Source organism: Podarcis tiliguerta (genome assembly GCF_965153285.1).
Source record: "Podarcis tiliguerta genome assembly, chromosome: 1".
Classification (NCBI taxonomy): domain Eukaryota; kingdom Metazoa; phylum Chordata; class Lepidosauria; order Squamata; family Lacertidae; genus Podarcis; species Podarcis tiliguerta.
The window spans coordinates 90726258-90750681 of NC_139534.1; the positions used below are offsets into that span (position 1 = coordinate 90726258).

At 39.4% G+C, this 24424-nt stretch overlaps 1 protein-coding gene across 4 annotated transcripts; it reads left to right on the forward strand.

The window, feature by feature from the left end:
* Window positions 1–50: 50 nt before the first annotated feature.
* Window positions 51–23554, forward strand: DNAL1 (dynein axonemal light chain 1). Of its 4 annotated transcripts, XM_083399147.1 has the most exons (10): window positions 51–721; window positions 4356–4558; window positions 5109–5561; window positions 12033–12071; window positions 15989–16098; window positions 17019–17074; window positions 18393–18448; window positions 19133–19259; window positions 19854–20000; window positions 22045–23554. In XM_083399147.1, exons 1-10 carry the CDS (start codon window positions 145–147, stop codon window positions 22095–22097), a joined length of 1821 nt encoding a protein of 606 aa, XP_083255273.1. In that variant the 5' UTR covers window positions 51–144; the 3' UTR covers window positions 22098–23554. The 4 variants fall into 4 exon arrangements, with proteins under 4 accessions (XP_083255273.1, XP_083255272.1, XP_083255270.1 ...); XM_083399146.1 differs by lacking the exons at window positions 51–721; window positions 4356–4558; window positions 5109–5561 and adding exons at window positions 8907–9195; window positions 10320–10406 and having other exon boundaries at window positions 22045–22205; XM_083399144.1 differs by lacking the exons at window positions 51–721; window positions 4356–4558; window positions 5109–5561 and adding exons at window positions 9188–9358; window positions 10320–10406 and having other exon boundaries at window positions 22045–22205.
* The last annotated feature ends 870 nt before the right edge of the window (window positions 23555–24424 follow it).

Below are 24424 nucleotides of genomic sequence, written 5' to 3' on the forward strand. Positions count from 1 at the left end.
TCGATTGATGCTGCCTTTTGTGCTCCCACGTGGACTTCCAGGCAGAGCAGAAGTTGCAGATTGTGTCTCCTCTCTGCTCCGCTCTCCGTTCGAGCAGCGCGCAGACAGCATTAGCAAACGGATCGGATTAGCAACAGCAACATCATGTGGCGACGGGTCACAGCCAGAGCTTGGGACGTCTGCCTGGAGCACTTGGGGGGTGTGAGCCGCCCCTTCGGGAGGACCTCCCTCAAAAGCTGCGGCAGAAGAGGGGTAGTGACAGTCTCGGTTGACCCCGCTGCAGGCTTGGCAGATCAGCCCGCGAAGGTTGCGGTTTGGGGACTCCCGCCTCTGCAGGAAGTGACCCTAAGGGCGCTGGCGGTGAACGAGGAGGGCATCCTCTTTGATTCGTGTGCCCATTACCAGGCGGATGAGCAAGGGCAGGTCGATCTGTCCAAAGATCCCTCCAAGGGAGGAGACTACACGGGCTTGGAGCCCATGGGGCTGTTTTGGAGCCTCTCGCCTGCTGCAATGGAGAACCCCTACCAAAGGCTGGAGCCCAGAAAAGTGAAGGGTCCCATGAAACTGGAGATGTCAGTGCACCAGGGCTACAGCCAGCCCGGTGCTATCCCGGGACAGGTGCTTGCCAAAACGAACGTGGAAAGGCGGTTCATTCTTCCCGAAGTGAGAAGGATTAGGGTGAAGGACGGTGCGGTGAGAGGGAGCTTGTTCCTTCCCCCAGGTGAGTTGGGTAGACTTGGCAGTGGGACGGGGCTCAGGCTGCTTATTTGTCCTGAGGGAACCTAGTTAACTCAAAAGTTGACAGTCACCTTGCTTTTGCAGTCCCAGACAGGCAGCAAAAACAGGGTAATGCTCAGATCCTTAGTGGGCAGCTATGCAAGGTTGGTGGGCTGTGTTCAGCTTGGCAGGGCACAAATAGGACAGGCCTTCAGTAGAGATGATAATATTCAAATGATAATATTCCAAAACAATAAGGGTTGCAACTAGCACACTTTCCCCAAAGAGTAGCCCTCACTCATTTACCAGCAAGTAATTTCAGAAACAAATACTTAACGAGCCAGATTTAAACTTTGGCAATAATCATAGTGTATCTGCACCAAATTCAGCCAGAGCCACCAGTCCTCAAATATGAATACTGTACATGTTTGCCATATGGGAAGATTTAATTACAAGATGCATGAGTCTATACATTGGTTTTTAAACAAATGCCAAAAAAACCACCACCTTTTAACACTTGCTCAGCATTACCTCTAATGGCATTTGTTCTATCCATTGACTTTACACATAAGTTTACACATTCAGTGTTCAAATATATTACTTAATGTAACCTCTCCACTGAGACAATAGAACGGTTGGTATAACAAGTTACTGATTTTGGTCATTAACATAGAAAGGGGTCCACATTTCTTGGAAGCTGCCTCTTTTTGTTATGCCTTTACTTGCTCTTCTGCATCCAGTGAGATGCTCAAATATTGCTGTATCCCAAATATTTCCCCCCATATGTTCAGGGGTCTTTCAGACTGGTTTATCCGTTGTTGGGCTATCACTAATCATGCTGCAGTCAGTAAGAAGCCTACTAATTCTCCGTGGTGCAGGGTGAAGCCCAAGTCTATGTCTAAAGATAGTAGGGCTTGGAGAATGAGGCTGGCTTTTAACTGTGGATATAATGGAGAAGAATTTTTTCCTTCCCTTCTTGTCTGATTGTTCCTCCAGTTTCATAGATAAAACTTCAGTCGTTGTTTGTAAGAGTTGCATCTCAGACTGATTGGTTACAGCAAGATTGTGCACATCGTTTGCTGTTTTAGAAATATTTGACAGTTGTTTAGATAGCATCTCTAATTTCTGCTCAGAAAGAACTAGGGCTGCTCCCTTGTCCAAGATTGGTGTCTACCTTATTTTATTAATGTACTTATCTGAGTCTCTGTCCTCTCCCACTGTGGCAGATACTTTCCCGCCTTTTGGTGCCCTCATATTGCCTTTGGTCATACCAGTGTTTGACGCCTCCTCTGAAGCCTCAGACAGGGTTCCTGCTATTTTTTCCTGAAGATCTAACCTCACAGATTTGCTTTTTGGTCCCTGTAGTCCTCGGATCATTACCTCCCTGGGGCTGTACAAAATTTTGTGTTTAGATATTAGTACGATGCACTCTGCTTAGATTTTGCCCTGGGGTGATGGAGACACAGAATTACTTCGCAGTTTAGCTTTCCAGCTAGCCACACCTCCTGAATTTTACATTTAATAATAATGACTAACATAATTTAATAATTGTTTACATTGCATGTACCTGGAGGAGTGACTGAGTGAGATGAAGGAGCTTGACTTCTTTAATTCATCTGCCTCAGTGATGTCCAAGATACCAGGTTGACTTGGCACCTCACTGCTGCATGTTAGTTCAATAATTAAAAAAACCTGGCTTGGTGGGGAATACTTATTACTTGCATTTATTTAGTATCAACAATGGGTTATGTCCAACTAAGTTTTCTTCATAGAGTAGACCCATTGAAATTAATGAATAACTTGGTTCCATTATTCTCAATATGTCTACTCTGAGTTGAGGTTAGTTGGACACAACTCAGTAGGCTAGCAGCCTTTGACTTAAAACTTATATTCATTTTGTTTATTTATCCCTTCAATTACTGGGGATTTTATAAAATAAAAAATAATTAAACAAGTTATATTTAACACGGTACATTATGTGAACCTATAAGACTGCCTTATACCACATCATATAATTGGCCCATCTAGTAGCTGTGTCAGCATTCACCAACTGTGGCCTTCCAGATGTTTTGGACTACAACTCTAGCAGCTCCAGCTAGCATAACCATGGTGGTTGGAGCTGATGGGAATTGTAGTCCATAACATCTGGAGGACACCATGGAAATGGCTGTTCTCCAAAGTCTCAAGCAGATGTCTTTCCCAGCACAGCTGCCTGGGATCCCTGAAGATGCTGAAGATTGAACCTTGAACACAGTGGTATAAGTATCTGCCAGAGCTGAATGATCAAGCCCAGATGTGATGTTTTAATGTATCACTGGTGTACAAAAGGAGTTCTTAAATTCTATTGTATGCCTGAGATTTCCCCTAACAACCTGATCCTATGCATGTAAGCTTCAGTATGTTCAATAGAATTTACTCAGGTAAGTGTCAATAGGACGACGGCCTTAATATCCTTTCTTCAGCTTGAGGACCACAGCACTGCCTTTCAGAGGAGCAACAGAGCTGTCCTGACAATTTAGAGGAAAATGTATTATTCTCTGTGTGAGGTACTTAGCATTCGTACCAAAACTGTGTAATATCCTTTGTTAAAAATCTTTGGGGGTCACTATGTAAATTAGGGTTATCAATGGACTTGTAACTGAATGGAAAACTAAAGATGTGTAAGGTAATAAAGGGGAGAAATTGGAAATCAGGGGTGGGGTGAGGGGAAGTCTAGAAGGGATGAATAAGTAAGTAATTTGGGTGTTAAATTGTTAAATTATTGAAAATAGAAAATTAAACATAAAAAAGAGTAGAGTCCAATATATACAGGCCTGAACAATACTGGTATGACTACAGTATAATGTCACAATTTTGCTAAAATGAATGCTGTAATACAGAATACAGATTCTTAACTATCTACTAACCTAGTGGTTGGTATTTGTAGTTTTTAAATACAGACAGGAGGCCACTGAATAAGGAAAGAAATACAACATAAAATAATACTATCATAGGATGAAAATATAATACTGTTATTAAAGAGATATGGTTATTTTAACACAGAGGTCAAAGAGTAGAAAACTTGCATCACGCTGTCCCATCAAATTTGATGGGGCTTACTTCCGAGTATAAGGTAAAGGTAAAGGGATCCCTGACCATTAGGTCCAGTCGTGGCCGACTCTGGGGTTGCGGTGCTCATCTCGCTTTATTGGCCGAGGGAGCCGGCATACAGTTTCCGAGTCATGTGGCCAGCATGACTAAGCCGCTTCTGGCAAACCAGAGCAGCGCACGGAAACACCGTTTACCTTCCCGCAGAAGCGGTACCTATTTATCTACTTGCACTTTGACGTGCTTTCAAACTGCTAGGTTGGCAGGAGCTGGGACTGAGGAACGGGAGCTCACCCCTCTGATCGGCAAGTCCTAGGCTCTGTGGTTTAACCCACAGCGCCACCCGCGTCCCAGTTCTGAGTATACATGTCTAGAATTGCACTGCAAGTCATTCAAAGCATTTTCTCTTCTTCTTTCCTGAAAATGTGGCATCAGTGTTTTGTTGTATTTTGATAATAATGTAGTTTTAATAGTGTTATTCTGGTTAGCATTTTATGAACATTTCTTTCAATGCTCTGTGCCCCAACAACATTGCTCTCTGCTTTCATTAGGAAGTGGCCCCTTTCCAGGAGTGATAGATATGTTTGGTGATGAAGGTGGGTTAATTGAATACCGATCCAGCCTTCTGGCTACTCATGGCTTTGCTGCTCTTTCCCTGCCATATTTTAATTTTGAGGATCTTCCCAAAATCATGGAGGATTTCCACCTTGAATACTTTGAAGAGGCAGCTAGGTTCCTGCTGCGCCATCCAAAGGTGAGTATGGTAAGGATTGTTTACCTATACATACAGCTCCTTGCTCTCCTGCAGCTGAAAGAGTCTGTATGGACGACAGTTTTGAGAAAAAATGGCACTTCATCCCTTGAGGAAATACCAATGTTTGTGTTTAGATCTTGTACTTGCTAGCTGAAGAAATCATGGGATTAGGTCAGATCAAATCATCTGCCTTTCTGGAAGAAGACTGGTTCTATTGGGATATGCTTTGGAGAAGGGATTTAAAAAACTATGTGTATGAGACGGAACAGATTATGCTCTTATTTTAAGAAATTAACAAATAGTTTTATTGTGAATATTTTGTAAACCTAGTTTTCCATGCTAATAAAATAACTTTTTAATGGGTTAGACTATTTGAATTGATATTTTGGTATCAGCTTTTAGGTTTGATGTGTGTTGTTTTCTCAGAATAAGTTAATAATTTGACATATTTTTCTATATATCAGGGATGCTCCACAACACAGACTTCTAACATGTGTTCTTTCTTCTCTTCCCCTCTGCAATTCCCACTTGTGCTGTTTCATTCCTGAAGGTTAAAGGGCCAGGAATTGGTGTCATTGGGACTGGCAAAGGAGCAGAATTGGCATCTTCAATGATGACTTTCTTGCCAGAAGTAGTGGCTGCCGTCTGCATTTCTGGTTGCAGCTCCATCACAGCCACTGCCCTCCATTATGGCACACTTACTTTGCCTGGGCTTTGCTTTAATATGAGCAGAGTCAGTATTTCAGAGAATGGTGTTTTCGACATTTACGAAGCCTTGGACGACCCAATGGACCCAGCTAATTCACGTAGTCGCATCCCCATAGAAAAAGCAGAAGGGCACTTCCTTTTTGTAGTCGGGGAAGAAGACCGCATTTGGAAGAGTTCTTTATATGCTGAGATAGCCACTGGGTGCCTGTGCCAACACGGGAAGGACAACTTTACACTCTTGAGTTACTCTGGAGCAGGCCATCAAATTAATCCAATATTTACCCCAGTTTGTCTGGTAGCCTTAGACCGTGTTTTAGGGGTGCCTATTCTGGGTGGCGGAGAGAGGAGAGCTCATGCCCATGCCCAAGAACATTCTTGGGGGAAGATTTTGGAGTTTCTGCAGTTCCACTTGAGATGATCACTCAAATAGCTGCACACCGGCAACCGAAGTTGTGGGTAAATGTGCCAAAGGGCCTGAGGAGGAAGGAAAGACATGAAACATGTTGTATGGACCTAGCTGGATTAAATTATTATGTAAACTGATGACAAGGTAAGATTGGACTGATTCAGAGTGGAACAGCCAAAGGTGTATATGATAAAATATGTTTGGGATGAAGAACTCTAACGATAAAAACATGCAGGTATATGAGTTGGTTGAGGGTGTAAATATGAAGCTGTAAACACTGGCCAGCTCTTAAAAGATCAAAGACGGCAAACCATAATGAATTTAAAGGTAAGCAAATAAACTTGTTCTTCAAAACCAGCAAAAAAAAATCTGCCATTTTGAAACCAAATATCCAGAATATGACTACTTTCTGCTATCTTGAAATTTCTGGAATAAGTCTACCTTTAGCAAACACAGCCAATGTTACTACTTGAAGACAAAGCCAGGAGGTCTTTAAAACATATGGATAGAAAAAGACTAGAGTCACACATAGCCTGACCTTCTAATTTTAAAACGAAAACCATACTTGGCCATAATTTTCTTGAATGTGGTGTGGTATTGCTCTCTCCTTGATATGAAGCAAAATGAGACTAGCATAAAGTAATGCAAATGAGAATTGCAGTGGGACTGTACACTCCTTGTCTTAAACACCACATTTTTCTACCTAAGGGATTTGTCCATTAATGTTACTGCTTCATGAACCCCTTTAGTCAATAATGTTTTTATTTTTCTGATGTATTTTTATTTTTGTCCTACTCCATCCTGTGTTGTTTTTTTACATTACATTAAACTATCAGTGAAGTCAGAAGACAAATAATTAGAATCATAGAATCACAGAATTGTAGAGTTGGAAGGGATCCAACGGTCATCTAGTCAAAAGCTCTGCTGTGCAGGAATTACAGCTAATTAGTTTCCTATATTATTACAACAGGCAGAATTCTTTACACAAAGTATTGGAGATTGCTAACCATAACAAAAATCAATTGATGAGTCAGAAAATCATGGGCTTTAGCAATTATGGCTAAACTGACCTTTTTTAAAAAATAAAAAAGGACAGAGACAAAGTTTTAGCAAAATGTGAGAAAATTGTTGATTATACTAAGAGATTCTTTAAAACCAAGAAAGACCGATGGTTTTACAATGTATTTATATTTTGGGAAGTGAAATTTTGAAAAAAATATGTATGTCTGTTTTATTATAAGACTATTACTCAAATTTGGAAATGTGAAGTCAGTTTTCTTTCCTATGATTTCTTTTTTGAGTAGGAATAGATCAACAATTTCCTTATATGAGTATTATAATTATCAGATTCATGTCTAGAGTTTTGTTGTGCACTTGGTTATGATTAATGTTACTCCTTGTGATGTCACAGATTTAATTATTTTCTTTGATATTATAAATGTACGGAATGGAAGTATTGTGTTAATAAAAGAAAAGAAACATTAAAATGTATGCTAAGTCATGCAAAAATTGTTTTACAACTATAAAAACATAAGCAAGTCACTTGAGACACTGTCTCATGAATGCAAATTATGGTAATTATAACAATAATAATAGTAACAACAGAGAGAGATCAGACAGCCATTCGTCTGACATATACACATAAATAATTTGTCTTGATCTTAGTCTGTTGTCTGTAGTTCATTGAGTTTAAAAATACATCGCCTGGGTATTTTTCTTTTATAAGGTATTATGTATTTAAATGTTGGATTTGTATAATTACTATATGTAACATAACCCCTGCATAAATAGGGAATCACCTGTATATGTACACACGTATAGGGTTGTATTCAATTAAGTTCAGTAAGTAAACTCACTAAGTTGGGCATATCCACAACGGCATAGCTAGCTACTCGGGTGCCCGGTGCGAGCATGCGTCCTGCAGCTGGGGGCGGGGCGAGCTGCATGAAGCCTCTCTGATGCCTCCCCCTCAGCTATAGGGTGGCTGAGGAAGAGGCGGTGGGCAGACACAAGCCCCACACTCCTGTTTCAAGCAGTGTGGAGCCTATAGGCGCCAAAGCCACCACATCATGCCCAGGAGAGATGCGTGGCTCAGGCACACTGCAGGCCCTGTGGTAAGTGCCAGCCCCCGTGGTGTGGCGCCCAGTGCCAGACACATTCCATACGTTTCTTGACTGAACTAAAAAGTTTCGTGAGCCCAATGTTTTTGAACAAACTCATATTTTTGTCACCCCCCTCAGTAATGACACCTTGGGTGACCCACACCCCCCCCCACACCCCTTCCTCCGCCACTGCATATCCATCGGCTTACCCTGAGTAGAACTAACAATAGACGCAACCCACTGTTGTTTAATTTACTCAATATATTCTATAATATATATAAAAGAGCGTATAGCCTCTGTTGTTGGCATCCGTCTGTCTCAGGAGTCAGTGGTGTGTACTTCGGGGGTGACATCAAACCTCTGAAGAATCACAGCGCCTGAAGAGTTTTCCTTCTCCTAGATGGGCTACCTTCCCAGTTTAACAAGCCCCATCTGCCCCTCATTTCCCTCTACAGAATGTGCAGTAACTGCCTTGACCAGTGGACTCACTATTGGTCTCATCTGCTCAATTCACTGGAGCCTGTCTTCACATGCAAGAGAAGTTCTGAACTCACTGACAGTTTGAAACCTGTATCTTCTGCCAGAATAAGATTTTACAAATGACTTAACAATACAACCTTACATTTATGTGGTACTATAATATCTAGTAATATCTGCAGGACTTTCCAAAATATAGTAAACACTGGACAGGGTTTATTTAAAAAACAACTGGAGAATACAGTAATGACAAGTTTAACCAGTGCTTTTCTTATAGACAAAAGGGTGCCAGTACTGCATACAGTACCCTTGAGTAACCCTAGAGAGAAAAAGCACTGGCTTTAACATAATCCATTCTGAATGCTGTAAAGACGTTTCCATTGCTGGCCATCTGAAGCGCAGCTCTTTTGAGCATTAATCAGGGTTGACTGGTTATGTTAACAATAACAGTTAATATGAATGGATGGTGATGATGATGATCTAGCCAATATGAAATAATGGAAGCGATGGGGCCATGACACAGAAGGTGACGACTATTCAAGACAACACTGAAGATTAGTTGGAAACATCAAATATATATATATTGCCACTCTTTTGTGCAAGCGCCCCATGGCTGTTGAAGGGTACTTTTAAAAATGCTGCAACGGGAGCTCCTTTGCCTGCCTGTGGTCACTTTCTGTTGCCGACTCTTTTGGCTGCCAGGGAAAGGAACACACCACTTGAGATACGCCCTCGGTTTTCAGAAAAGTTGCATTACACTACTTTAAACCGACCCCTCCAAACACACATCAAACCTCCCTTGTACAGACAGGCGTGGGCACACAGCAAACAACACCGGAAACCAGGGGGCGTCGGATCTGTCTCGCAGCGACCTTTCTACCTCCTCCCCGTTTCTATGGTCATGGTGAAGAGTTCCGGAATCGAAGCCGTTCTATTTTTTTCAGGTGAGTCTCTATGATCCCAACTGTTGACTTCACCCTTCTTCCCAGAGGCGTCCGCCCCGGCCCTCTTCTCCCTCCCTCCCTCCCTGCAGGTGAGCATGCGCACGGGCTTGGCGTGCCATAGCAACCGGAGCGGCAGACGGTAGCAACCAGAATCATAATAATGGTAAGTCGGCTCGAGGGCTGCAACCGGAGTAGGAAAGGAGGCCGGCAGGGATTGGGGGGGGGGGGGGAGGCGACTGGACGCGCGGTAGTTGGGCTGAGGCAAAGAAGGCGGAGGGAAGCGCCATAGTTTTGCGCAGGGAAGACCCCGCGGGGACGGGCTGGAGGGCAACGGGAACAGGCTCTCCCCCACCGTCTCCGTTTGTGTATGGCGGGGAGAGAGCTGCTGGCCGCAGTTTGCGGGAGGAGGAGAAGAGACGGTGGCTGTCGAGGGAGGAGGAACGTGCCCGGCCTGAGGGAACAGAGTTCTTGGCTCGGGTGCTGGAGAGAGGAGCCTTTTGCGGATGCCCGAGGGACCTGTGCGTGGTGTGAGACGGGTCTGTGGAGCAGGGGATGCTCGAGGATGTGCCTTGAAAAGTTCAGGGGAGGGAATGGTTCTTCAGCCTTCCTGCAAATTGAAACAGGGAGGCCGGGGTGTGTGTGTGTCACGGAGAGATGGTTATTTCCTTCAGTGTTTTCACCCCCCTAGAGCTTGCTCACATTGTATGTCAGGCAAACCAGTTCCAGCCCCTCATCTGCAGCGTGCAATAAGGTTTCATGAGCCAGCGCTCACTTGGTTCATCTGATGCATGAAGTGGTGGTCTCGACAGAAAAAAATATATACGGTATATAGTGAGTATAGAAAAAAATACTGCGAGGGTCAAAAGTTTCTTTTGAGTGCAAGGGATAACTTGCAGCACACAGCACAGATTAAGGCGAGTTTTACTTAGGAGTAGATGAGAGACAATGTGTTTGAATTGCTGTAATCACTTTTAAAAAATCTATATAAATGTTAGCTGTTGTTTATAAAAGAACCATAAAGCCAACATAGAACCTTTTTCATTTGTCTTTCATTTGGAGATTATCCCTATGGCGATTGAAGCTCATCCTAACACTTTGGGGGGTTTTTTTGTTTTTTTTTATAGGAAGGCTGCTCATTTGAAGAGAGATCAACATAAATTGTTCTTCATCAAGGAGTTGTCTGAGTATCGGAAGTCGCCTTCAGTAGAATGGTAAATAAATACTTTTGAGATTGGCACAAATTGAATCTGCATTAATGAGCTAAAAGTTGACATTCACGTGGATTTTTAAAAGAATTTTCAGTATGATAAATTCCATGACATAATGCATTTGTTTATACTTAAATTTTCTGCTTTGGGCTATGGAGTTTTTCATTTTACTGTAAAGTGGTTGTGGACAAAAGGAAGATCAGGATCTACTGGAGTATCTCTGAGTAATTTGCAGCAAGGGGCTTTTTTTGTTTCTAATTCCCACATATCACAACAATAGCAACAACCAAATGACTTATCCCATCTAAATGCTGAAATGAAGGAAAGTAACTAGGTGTGGAAAGACTGTGAACTCAGTTTAGTGTTGATACTGATAACAAATTCCCAGATTCAGAGGCACCCTTGATTCTTACTGTGTGTCTTTTGCACCTGGATCTGGTTGGTAGATTTTAGGATATAAGAAAGAAACAAATTAGATCTGTTACGTCTGTGCTCTGCCTATCTCTGTAAAGCTGTAAAGTATCCCTTTTGGTTGGGTATTCTTTCAGGCAGCTAAGAGCCTGACTCTGTCTTGGGTTTAAAAATAAAAGCAAAATACCTAAAACTGCATCCAAAGCAAAGCAGAGCCTTTAAAAGCCTCATAAGCCCCTTTCATGCAGCACTGCCCTGCTTAAAGCTTCAATGTAAGAAAAACAATGCTCATGTTTTATAGAGAAGACGTGACACACATAGCTGTGCTGATCCTATCAGTTGGTAGCATTTGAATTTGCTGATTATGTGACAACTGGGACAGAAGGTCTTTTTTTAAATTACTGAACTAATATTTGGTGTTATGTTGCTAATGAGACTTTTCTTTGTTTGGTATAAAAATATCTAAGAATATATGTGACTGAAGATTATAACACAATCCGGATTGCTTTATTTTAATGCTGGTACAGAAATAATTGTACAGTACTTTTAAAGTCATTTTAAAACCAAAGAAGTTTTTTTAATCTTCAAATGGTGGGGATTAAATATTTTAGAATCCAGTTTTCTTCCCCACCCTTTTTATAATCATGAGATTCAGCTATGCTGAACAAAATTTGCAGACTTTAATAGACTAGTGAAATGAATTAACTAATACTGTAATACAGTACTAATGTGAAATGTGTTTAAATGGGAAATACCATTTCATTTGCTATGGTACAGGCTGCACAGTTGTACTGATACTTTCCTTCGTGTACCAAAGTTGTTGACAAATTTAAAGTAGTACTTTCCTTCCAGTTTATATCCAAGTTACCAAAGTTTAACCTATTACTTCAAATCCAGTAATAAGCAAATGGAATTGTCAGCTGCAATTACTGCTACTGTGTCCTTTAAATCTGGTTCTTCCCTTTTTGCTTTGATATAATGTGGAATAGCCAATATTCCCAAATAAGATGAAAATTTGTGTTGTCTTAACACGTTCACTTACTTTGATTACATATTAAATCAGTCATTGAATTTCCCTCATGCCTTGACAAGGATGTCTTTATAATATTGTACAGTATGTCTATGTATTTAAATATAACTGATCAAAGCAAAACAAAATTAACTAGTTGACTTCCTAAATTAATTAAAATGTATTTCCATACCCTTTTTTTTTGTTAGGCAAAAGCAACAACTATTAAGGAAGCTCTAGCCAGATGGGTAAGTAGATTTGTTGTGCTTATGTAGTTGTGTGGATTTCCTTTGTTAAGAATAAGTTTTTGTCATTTTTCTTGCAATGATGTGGAAATAGCATTTTGCAAGGAATGCATGATTGGAATACCTCTGTACAAAAAGCTTTATATTTTTAGCTCACTGAAGTTCTTTTTATTTATTTATTTGAGCTGCTATATATACTGCTGCTACTAATGCTAGTTAATATATATATAACTTCAGCAATGTGCAGACACCAATGTGTGCACAAACTTTACATAGTCAGTGCTTGAGAGCTTAGTATCTACATTAGATGGGCAAGATGCAGAAGCAGGATAGAAATCAAGATTTCATAGAATTGTAGGGTTGGAAGGGACCCCAAGGGTCATCTAGTCCAACCTTCTACAGTGCAGAAATCTCAGCTAATACGTTCATGATAGATATCCAACTTCCGCTTCAGATACTGGTACCTTTTAATTGAATAACTTTTAAAAGAAATCCCCAAAGTAACTGATATTATGGTTTGAAGTCTTGTTTATTCTGTTACATTTTACTCCAAGAAAACCCATTTATCCTAAATAGAACCCTGTAACCCATGTATGTACAAAATATTTTTTTAAAATGTAATCACGTTGAGATCCCAAGATAAAATTTTGCAGGAAGTTCTTAGAAATACGAAATCAGAAATACAACTTTAGGGGAATTTATATCATTGATTTTTTAAAATCACGTTTAACATTTTTAAACTTTGTAGCTTAACTTTAAATTTTAAAGTAAGTTCATAATGTGCCATGTCACATTAAAACCGATGAAGTTCTGAAGAGATTTGTATTTTTAGTTTTGAAATACTGTATCTTAAATCTGGGCTGAACTTTTAAGGTTTCGTGTAGCCAAAATTGTCTATTTTTTGAAATTTCAAGCCCTCAAAGTGAAAAACAGGATGAGATAAAATAAAATCTGAGATCAGGGATCTTCTTTAATACTGTGTTTAGGAAACTGAAAGCAATATAAAATGGTACGGTTATAGTCATTGGATCACATGACATGGAATGACCCAACAGAGAAAAAGCTAAGAGTGATAGGTAGGTTTGGGAAAGGTTTTGCTGAAGGAGGAAATGAAAGCTGTTTGATTAATAGGGGCATGCATATCCAAGGATAAGACACAACATGATAAAAAGCATTGAAGGAGGTCAAAGGCAGGATTGAATGAAAGTGCTTGATAGGCCTAGCCAGCTTTATTATTTTTTTTTTTTAAATAATTTTTATTAACAGACCAATCAAATCACATAAATTCCAAATTACAAAGCCGAATTTTATTTTTTTTGTTGGGGGTACCCATATTTCAAGTTCCGAAAGGGATCCAATCCTCTTGTTGTTGCTGCTGCTTTAATGTCCACAAATCTGTCCAAATAGTGTTCACCCTTCTATCCAATCCTTTCTTGTTATTTTCCACATCTCTTCTTGTTATTTTAATATATTTTTCCTTTCTCTTTGTGACCTCTGATAGTCTCCACAAGCGGGTTAAAACAAATTGTAATCCTTTGTGGGTTTTTGCTCGTTAATCTTCACAGATCTGTCACTCTCTTTCTCAGTCCTTTGAGGTTCTGCCAGTCCATAGCTTCCTCCTCCTGATCATCATCATAAATCTTTCGACAGAACCTGCCAAGATGGCGACTCCCTTTTTATTACTGCGTCATTCCAAGAGCCCTTGTTCTTTTCTCGATCTCCATAAAACCAAACTTTTGGTTCGTAATTCATTTCCACACAGTTTTTAATCATCCTGCTTAGGTCAGTTATGTGACGGTTGTTTCTTGGGGAGGGGTTATTGGTTAATCACATAGAAGAAAAGAAAAAAGTCCCCCCCCCATCCAGTCCCGCTCCGACATACCAAACCTTTGATGTATCTTTGATGTATCTTCTTCAGATATATTCCTGTTAAATCCAACCCGTCGCTCTACTTTCACAGAGGTCACTTCAATTAGCAGTCTTCACTCCCGTTCTTCACTTGAAATATGTGCATTTGCTTCTCTCTCTAATTGTTTATTTCGAGTTGCTGCAACTAGTGCGCGATCAGAGACAGTGTCCGGAAGAGCCAGGACCCACACAAGGGCTTTGTGCCTAGTGCCCTCACCCCCTTCTTTCGAATCTGGGGGTGATTTATGGCCACAGCAGGCAAGGCAGTGTTCCCCATATCATTGAGGAACAAGGGAGGCTGCATACTCCCATATCAGCCTCTTAATTACCTCGTGTGAGCCGGAGAGATGTTATTGTCGGCCATCTTCCAATGCGCCCCTAACGGGCCCCCCTAGCCAGCTTTATTTTTAAAGGATGGTCTCAGCCTACCTAGTTATTATTGGGATCTCAGTACTAAACTCTTAACTTTTGATAAGTTAGTAGAGCATAGTAGAAATGTTTATAAAATTAACCCTCAATTTATTTTTAAGTATTATTTTAATCAAAAGGTTACATTATTACACAGTGTTACTACAGCATGCTCCAGAACACCTAAGGTTTATTGTCATACTGTATAGTTGTTTGATTTGTCCCTTTGCTGAAAATTATAGTCTGCAGGGAGCTACATGAGCTGGTGAAGAATAGTGGGGGAGAAGAGAAGGGAGACAAGGGAATGAGATGAGACTTAGTCAAGGGCAGAGAGGTAGAAAGCTTTAAAAGCAGGGATTACAAGCTTGTGGTTGGTGCAGGGTGTAAAGGCTGATGTAATTAGGGAAGATATGCTTGCTTCAGTCCCCTACTTAGGTATTTGATGGATCTTCTGCCAGCTGTCCTGCCTTTCTCATACAATTAGTCTTTCAGTCTAATTACCAGGAAGTCATTCCCTTTTTCAAGTAAGCAAACAGGACATGTGCAACTACACTTCATAAAGAAAATGTTCTAAATTTGTAGATTTAAATTAATGTTATCAATTCTCTTACTTATTTTCCCTTTTAAATTAACTACTACAATTTTTTTCACATTTTGAAAGTATTTACTTGTTAGTACAATTTAGCATTTATTCAGTACAGACAGAATAGTAACAATCAGTATTACAATTAGATTTGGAAGATGCTTGATATACACTCATTCACCATTATGCAGGATGCCAGTTAACAATGTAAAGATCTAGTTTTTCCTGATATTAAATGGCTGGTGAGTAGAAAGGGCTGTCAGGAAATGGAGTAGTTTGTTTGTTGTCTTCAAATTACTGTTGTAACGGAACATGACACAAATCAGACATGGGGCACTGGGTTATATGTACCACTGAACTACCATGAGTATGATCATGTTCTTACATTAAGTGAAGTAGATATTTAAATGTCTGAGTTAAAGATAAAATGATTAGAATAATGTCTTCTCTGAATGGATAGGCAAAAAAATAGACTAGGTGGAATATAGAAGCTCCCGTATCATTTTGAGAAGAAATGATTACAGTTTTATATTAAGAAAATGTTGCCCCTTCTGTTAAAACTTTTTGTGATACTCCTTTGTAAATTCACAATTTAGTCAGAGGAGTTGATACAATCACTGAATACAAGGCCAGGAAGCTTTTCATTCCTAACCGAATGTAATTTGCTCATGACAATCTGGTTCTGTTGGGGTTCAACCAAGGCCCTGATTGCTCTTGAGTGCAGTACCTTAAACAGTAATGAATTAGTAGTGACAATACACACAGCCATATTTTGAACCAGTGATGTCCCCAACTCAGTGCAATCAATTTGTCATAGATTGTGTAAAGAAACAGCATTCCAGACTGAGAAAAAAGCATTTTACCACATATTCAAGGTTGCATGAACAATTCTCAGTCAACATTAACTATAGCTTTAGTGCAAGTTATTATGCAGCTGAATAGCCACAATAGACTAAATTGAACATTCATAATTATATACTGAATAGGATGTCTTCCTCTATCTGCTTCTCTTTTTAATTAGGAAGAAAAAAATGGTCAGAAGCCGTCGGAGGCCAAAGAAGTGAAACTTTATGCCCAGATTCCCCCTATAGAGAAAATGGATGCATCTCTTTCCACTCTAGTTAGCTGCGAGTACGTTCTGTATATTGGTGGGAGCCACTTTAAGTTATTTCTGCCTTCTTTGCTTCTGCTTTTTTGTTTTAATTTAGTGTTGATTTTTTAAAAGCAATTTTCATATTTCTTGACTTGTTAATTGTTATGTTTGGATGGCACACAAAACTATGACACCCTCTCTTCCCAGGTGCTTCCTCCTATGTGCCTGGGAAGAGGAGTTTGGAAATTTTACTTTTGCTTTTGGTTAACCACAGCTTGTGTCATTCTAACTACTGTGTTTGCCTAAACATCATGGCATCTAAACTTTGATTAACATTAACAATTGTTGGTTTTTAAACAACTCAGCTTCAGAAATCAGGATTTGATGTTGGCTTGTTTTAAATTAACCGTAATTCTTTTTTTAACCCATATTATTTTAACAAATAGTAACAAAGACACAATATAAATATTGTTGTGCAGCACAAAATATTATGCAGCATTTAACATCTGTAGCAACTCTCCCACATTCTTCTCTAACAAGATACAGTACTGACAATATTTGATGGTCACTTTAGTTGCATGACACTAGAAACTGGTTAACCAGAAGTTGAAGCCAAATTTGAATACCTGGAGGACCATGAGTTCTCCATCTGTAACATAGACAGTAAAAAAGCACCTATAAATATATAGGCCAAGATTCCACATCAGTGGAAGCCCAATCGAGGACTTCTGCTTGCACAGTGGTCAATGTTCCTCTTCTCTTCCCCCAGTGCCCCCAGAAATAGGCTTTGTGGGATTCAGGAGAACCCCTTAAACAAAGAATGAGGGTGGGGGGTGTTCTTGCTTCTGGGAAGCCAAAATGTAGTATTCTGAGCAATTGTTATTTGTTTAAAAAAACCACTACTTTGGTAATTTTAGTATTCTTCATGTACAATTTCTGGATTTGTCCCCCATTTTAGAAAGCTGTCCTTATCTACAAACTGCATTGAAAAAATTGCCAACTTGAATGGGTTAAGTAAGTAAGACGTGTTTTTTGAAGCTGCTTCATTATATGTACCTTCACTTATTTCATACTTTGAGTCTGTTCAGATCCTCCTCCTGCTGCAAATTTTTATGAGCACTGGAATTGGGAGCAGGACTCAGCTTTGAGTTCACCACCCACCTTCCTAGAAGGTTACATCTGTATCAGGATATCCTGTGTATAGTATATATTGTAGGATCAGGGAGCGTTTGAGCAGACACTAAGTTTACATTTACTGACTGGTTTTAAACAATTGAACAATCTTTTAAAAAGAGGCATTTGGCATTATTTTTTCTCATTGACTACAGCAGAAAACAGATAATTTGAAAATCAAGATTTCACTTGAAAATTGATATAAGCAGTAGAGTGTTGGGAAGCATTGAATAATTATGTTTGACTGCTGATTTGATGATGAAATTTGGGTTGTGAGTGACTTCTAACTCCCCTTAACATGCATGCATGTGTATGCATATACACACCAGAGAAGGGAACCACTTCCTTGGTATAGGTCCCACTGAGAATGTGTGTGGATATCTCAAACACATGGACAGGTATATTCTAGGTTCATGTTATACTTGTAAGCTGCTGCTTTTTTAGTTCTATGAGCAAAATTCATCAACGCTGTTGCATCCATTTGTATCTGATCAGCAACCACAGATTAAGACAGTAATATTGCCAGGAGCATTGAGGAAGGGAGACACTATTAAACAGTTGTTTCCATATTCAGACACCTCATTCATTATGCTTTTTGCTGGGAAAGATGTCCGGCTATTATGGTTGCTTTGGAAAACATCTCACATAGTGATTCTAAACACATGGGTGAGATGCTGGATGTCTATAAGCTCCATCCATATGAATAACTGATTATTGTTTTCTTATGTTACTGTGCAGAAGTAGGGGAGGGGTGCAGTGAAACTCAGCTCCCTGAATGACCAGACTGTATAGATGACTGACTCTCAATATGGTTAGAGCAGGATTAAGGAACTTGTGTCACTGCAAATTCTGTTCCAATCCAGTACCCATTAGCCCCATCTATCATGGGCAGTGGTTAGGGATGATGAGAATTATAATCCAACATACCTTTGGATGACCACAGATTCCTCAGTCCTGGGTTAGAGCAACCATGCAGGATTGTTTCAAACTGTGTCCATTCAGTGAGTGGCTATCTGTTTCCATTCTTTGACTACACACTTTTCCCTTTGACACAGCTGGATCAATAAAAGATAGCTCCTTGATATTGGCTTGTATGAAGTTTCCACATTACTTAAATAACTAGCACTGTAGAAAAATACCTGCTTTGTTTCCATTGCAGAAAACTTACGGATATTGTCACTGGGAAGAAACAACGTAAAGAATCTGAATGGACTGGTAAGTAACCCTCTTAAGACGACTGCTGCTTATACTACTGCAGAGTAGTTCGCCATATGTTACTGTGCAAGGATATGATATGATGCTAACACTGTTCAAAAATATAGTAGATGCAGGAACATCATCAATACTTGTAGCAACTGTGCAAATTCCCCACCAATAATGAAAACTCCCCTAGTAACTGTGTAGATAAAACACCTTTGGCACAGCCTTCTGCCAACACTGCACCCATTCCATTTCCCAGATCATGACCAGTTTTCATTGATGAGGAACAACAACAGTTGAATGATCTAGCCCAGTGGTTACATATTGCAGTAGGAATCTGGAGATGTAAATTCAATTTATCCTCTTGTTGGATGTTGCCCGTTCTCTGCAAGACTTACTTTTATACTTAATGAGCTGGCTAAGAAACTAGTCATCTAATGTGCAGGTATCTGCAAACAGTTCTGTGTCTTCTTTCATGTCCAGATGTCTGGAATACAATTCTCCTCTGTCTTGATGTCAAGGCTGAAGGTCTTGGTTTCTCTCTGAATTACGATGTTGTCCTCTCGTTGGCTTGTCTCAACTTTCAGCCTGCTAGTGGGGAAGTAGGGACTCCAGAGGTTTCTTTGATGTGCTCATACATACATACATGATGATAGGAGAATGCAGAGCATTCTTTTCTGAAGCAATATCATCTTTCAGGAGGCAGTTGGGGATACTTTAGAGGAGCTGTGGATCTCATACAACCTGATTGAGAAATTGAAAGGGCTCCATGTGATGAAGAAGCTGAGGATTCTCTACATGTCAAATAATCTGGTAAAAGACTGGGGTAAGCCAGAGTTGTTTCTCAATAAATATATTGGTAATTTATAATGAGTTCATAGCAGGTAACTTAGGTTGGTAAATGAGTTGATTCCTAAATTTGTAAGTATGTGTGTCTATGTGTAGTTATTTTTGACAGTGTATATAGCCTGCGTTTCAGCAATTCTATTCCCAAGGTAGTTAACAAATCATATTAAATTATATTAGGGGGTGGGGAATGAAATCATGCATTGATGAAAACAGCAGAACAGTAAAGGCATAAAATCACAATAAAATAAGTTCAAATTCAGCTAAGATTTTAAAAGACGTGTTGGGGAACAAACTTTGCCTGGTGCTGAAAAGACATACAACTGGGTGGCAGGTGAATTTCCACCAAGGCAGGTGATTACAATGGGAAAGGCCCTTTCTCTGGTAGCCACCCATCTGACCTATGAAGGACTGGGCACCTGAAGAAGAGCCTTCAAGGATGGCCTTAGCATGCAGGCAGGTTTATGTGGGACCTGGCAGTCTGGGTCCCACATCTGCAGTCTCCTGGTCTTGAGAGGAGTCTGAGGTTTCTGTGTTCTTCATAATACAACTTTGTTTCCTTCTGTGGTTGCAGCAGAGTTTCAGAGGCTGGCAGAGTTGCCATTACTGGAGGATCTGGTGTTTGTAGGTAATCCACTGGAAGAGAAATATTCCGCTGATTCGCAGAGTGTCTGGGTTGAGGAAGCAACGAAACGAGTGCCCAAACTCAAGAAACTTGATGGTGAGAGCTGGATAGGAGCAGGGTGGCATTTAGCAGATGAAAAAAGCAAAGTAGAAGAAGAATCTTTAGTTGCATCAGCCACTAGCCATAGGAATAAAATAAAATAAAATAAAAAAGTGAACTGAAGATAGGTTTGCAAATAGGGTGCCATTGTGTCAAAATGACTAGGTAGAAAGTAATCATACCATGGACAAAATTTCCTTATCGTGGCCAAATTATTCTGTCGCTCAATATCATTATTATTTGCTTTACTGAAGCTCAGTGTTAAAAACATTACAATCTTGCGATACTAAGGGTAGTAGACCGGTGGGGTTTAAATTTAGCCAAAGCCAATAATTAAATGTCCTACACCAAGTCTGTAATTCAACAGAGGGGAGATTAGCATCCAAGCACAGTGAAGCATTTGGAACACAGAATGGAACCAAAAAAGAATTGCCTTAGGAGCTTAGATTGAACAGCTACTGTAGATCCAAGGTGTTCACCTGTCCAAATCTGAACCCCATATAATAACTGTGCTAAGGGTTTAGCTGTAAACACTTCAAGTGCTGATGGTATGTGATTGCCACCTTTTGTATGGAAAAAGCGTGTCAGAATTTTGGCACTTTGAGAAGCTTTTTCCTTTGTATATTTCTAATGTGCTCCCCATGACCCTGTTGACTGAAAAATAAGGCCAAGGTATTTAAAGACTTTTAACTTGTTCAATCAACTGATTACCCATACACCATCTACGGGCCTATAGTTTCTTGAAAACACCATGACTTTAGTTTTCTTGTAATTCACAGCCAGATGTTCTCTTTGGCAGTATCCTGAGAATGCTCTCATCAATCTTTTTAGGTCCACTTTTATTTGAGATAGAAGTATCGCATCATCTGCACATAATAATATAGAGATGGCTTTTGTGGCCAGTTTAGGGGCATGATACTCTGGGGATGTTAACCTCTGGACAATATCATTTATATAGAAATTAAACAGTGCGGGAGCTAGGATACAACCCTGCTTAACTCCCTTTGTGGCTGGTATGCATCCTGTGAACTACCCATTTGTAGGGCAACGCAATTTCAGTACAGTGTTTTTATATAGACATTTAATCAAGAACAATAATCTTTTATCTATACTTGAAGAGTTCATCTTACTCGAGAGATTGAATCAAATGTAGCTTTTAAATCAATGAAAGCTGCATATAGCACACTACTTGGTTTCTTAACATAATTATCTATAAAATGGGCTAGTACAAAGCAATGGTCTATAGCGGATCTACCTTGTCTAAATCCTGCTTGCTCTTCAGCAAGAATAGCTTCATCAGTTAAACAAGCAAAATATTAACGCATCATTTCCCCATTAAATATATTTTGGTAAAGATTTGAATTCTTTTCTGTCCAGAATTTCTGTATATTGGGTGGTTAATGTAATGGTTTCTTAATTTTTTAAGAAAACAGACCTATATATATATATATTCTGTCAGTTAGTGCTTTAAAATATCTATTTTGCTACGTAGCCCAAATTATCTAGTATTCCCTAGAGATTGGCAGTTAATACATCACCTTGAAAAATTATATTGTTCACATATTTCCATTTTCCAATCAGATACAAATATTGGGTTCAGGCAACAAATTGTAGGTGGACTATGGTGTATTGCTCTATTGCTCTATTTATTGCTCTATTTTCTATAGAAAATCCCTTGGAAAAGGCTTTTCTGGGCTTCTGGAACAATTTGTAGTCAGCCCAGGGAAAGGAGGCAGTTATTAAGCATGGTAGAATCACTGTGTTTTTCTTCCATTAGATGGTGATGGTGGAACTGAAGCTTTCTCATTGGAAACTGTTTCTCACTTGTATTCTTTCACTTCAGTCCTTTAATATCTGTGCTCCTAGAATACTATGATATTCCACAGGTGCATTGATCAGTCCATTTTCCTAAGTGCTTAATTGCTGGCATGTTATTAACTCAGGCCTGGGCAGCAGTTTTAGTTAGTTTTCCTGTTTGTACTGTTTTTCTCTCAAGTTGTAGTTAAAAACATGTTTAATGGTTCTCCACTCTCGTTTTTAGGTATTCCAGTTATTAAGCAAGAAGAAGGGGAAGAAGGGGAAAACCCAGCGTGACTTTTTTCTTGTTCCCTATTAAATTATTGCTGTAGCTCCAGCTCTATACAGTATGTGAAACTTTTGTATAAATATGTCTTTGAAGAAAATCTTGGGCAACATTTTAAATTGGCTTATCTCTGTGTTCTCCTTTCTCACCCAAAGACTTATTTACCAAAACTGGGGATGCCAATTATGTGAAGCATTTGTCTTTTTTCAATTTATTTTTATTATGGGCGTTTACTGTTTGTTTAATTTAAATGTAATTCTTGCAAGTACATTTTTTTGGGGGGGGTGGACCACAATTCAGTCTTCCTAGTAATGGGCACATTTGTTTAATGTGTTTGTTCAGCAGAGTTTTTAATCATTTTAAAACTGGGGGTGGGGGGAGAAGCAGCATTTTTTATTAGACTATTTATACCATCTGCTTTTTTAAAAAGCAAGCACCTGAAACTTGGTATGCTCTACATGTTTGTCACAGTGTCTCATCTTTTTCTTCCTATTTGCTATGCTAATTATAGTCATATGGACACTGGTGACAATGTTGGTTTTGCCTCTTACAAAATGAAACTCAAGGTGTAGATAAAAAAAACAAAATTTGTTGCTGCTAGGAGCCCAGTACTTAACATATTGAGCTGTGTTGGTACCTTAATTGTCAATGTTTCTGGAAGCCACTTACTGTTTTTATGTACCGTATTAGTTGGAAGAGTGAAGGCAATATATGTGGTTGTAGATGAACCACTAATTTCCTGACCATCAGTTTGATTTGATTCATGGGTTGAATTTTGCATCCTTTGTTTAAAGACTTGGGCTGCTGGTGTGTTACTGAATGGCAGAATCATTCATCAGTCTGGAATTTTAGTAATGTAAGGAGGGGCAGCAGCTGTTTAAAGAGGCCCAAATCTTGCAGCTTATTTGAAAATAAGCTTCAGTTTCAGGGTTCAATCAGTGGTGAATGACAGCTGAAGAAATTGTAGGAGGAAAGAAGGGAAAGGGATTGAGGCTGTATGTAGTCTGTGTGCTCAAATGCGCTCTATTTTTACATGAAACAAGAAAGCCCTAAACTCCTTTCTTCCCTCACCAATAGATATTTTGCTTATACCATTGGACTTCTAAAGTCAGTCCTAAAAGATTTAAAGGAGAGCAACTGGGTGTTTCAGTTTGTTGTAGGCAGTACAGTAGTTAACCTGAATGCAGAGATTAACCTGTAATGGCATGTTGCAGTCTGTTCTTCCCTTGCTCCAGTTCTTCTTACTAAATGATTTTGACTCTGACAATCAATTTTATTGTTAACATGTGATATAGGAGCATAAAATGTGTTCCATATTACTTCATCATTTTCCACATACTCTAATCCCCAGCCCAATAATATCTATAATTTAGCCTTTGGATATGCAAAATAAAAAATAATCTAGTCTAGTCATAACCATTAACCAATCTGATCTAGTCTTAACCATTAACCAAACTAGATGAACAAAGAAGTTAAGAGAGAAAGGATTTAAAAAATAATAATTTAATAAACTAAATATATATGCTAAGCTGTCATATCAGTATACAATAAATGACACTGATGAACCTGATAAGATGTATGATGCATGTATATAAGAAAATATATCAAATGCCCGAATGTGGTTCAGCCTCAAAGGGTGTTCTTTGAAATTAACCAATAATTTCAAGCAAAGCCGTACATGCAGGTTATTCTAAAAAGAAGTAAAGAAGTAAAAGTTCTGGTAATATTTGTAGTCCATAAATCACCAGCTGATGTTAAGGAGAAGCCACATTTATACATTCATAAGTACAGGTCTGTGTATAGAAAAAGTCTGTGTATAGAAAAGAGATACGGCCCCATGTTAGATTTCTATGAATGGTAAATTCCATACATTACTATGGGCTGCAAATTTGCCCCAGAACTAACTTGTTTGTTGCATTAGCTAGAACAGTTATATATTTTAACAGCCACTTTAGACTTTGGATCATAACAAACTGTAGAACATGGCAGTTGTATAGCACCTGGTTAATCATATGGTACTCTACCAACTGTCCCAAATCTGTCTGTTTTTTATTACACATTAACCAATTATTATAGTGTCCTCTGATTTATTAGACAAGATGTCTGATTTTAACCATCTTTTTAAGTGAGAGAATGCTCCTCCAGTTTTGGGCTTGTAAAAGTAATCCCATTTAGAGTCTTAACGTAGAACAGAGATGGCTAACACTCAGTTGGGGGGGCTGTTCCACCCCAAACCAAAATTTGTCTCCTCCCCACCCCCTCCAATGTTGATGGCAAATGCACGTGCGCACCCCCTATACAGTGTCAATGGAACCTAGTGCCCTGGTGAGGATTAAAG

Bases quoted from the DNA above. Each gene is read 5' to 3' on its own strand.
- DNAL1 (XM_083399147.1), top strand. From the start codon at position 145: ATGTGGCGACGGGTCACAGCCAGAGCTTGGGACGTCTGCCTGGAGCAC. The intron at 4,559-5,108 runs GTGAGTATGGTA...TCATTCCTGAAG, and splicing joins TCCTGCTGCGCCATCCAAAG to GTTAAAGGGCCAGGAATTGG. The intron at 12,072-15,988 runs GTAAGTAGATTT...CTTTTTAATTAG, and splicing joins AGGAAGCTCTAGCCAGATGG to GAAGAAAAAAATGGTCAGAA.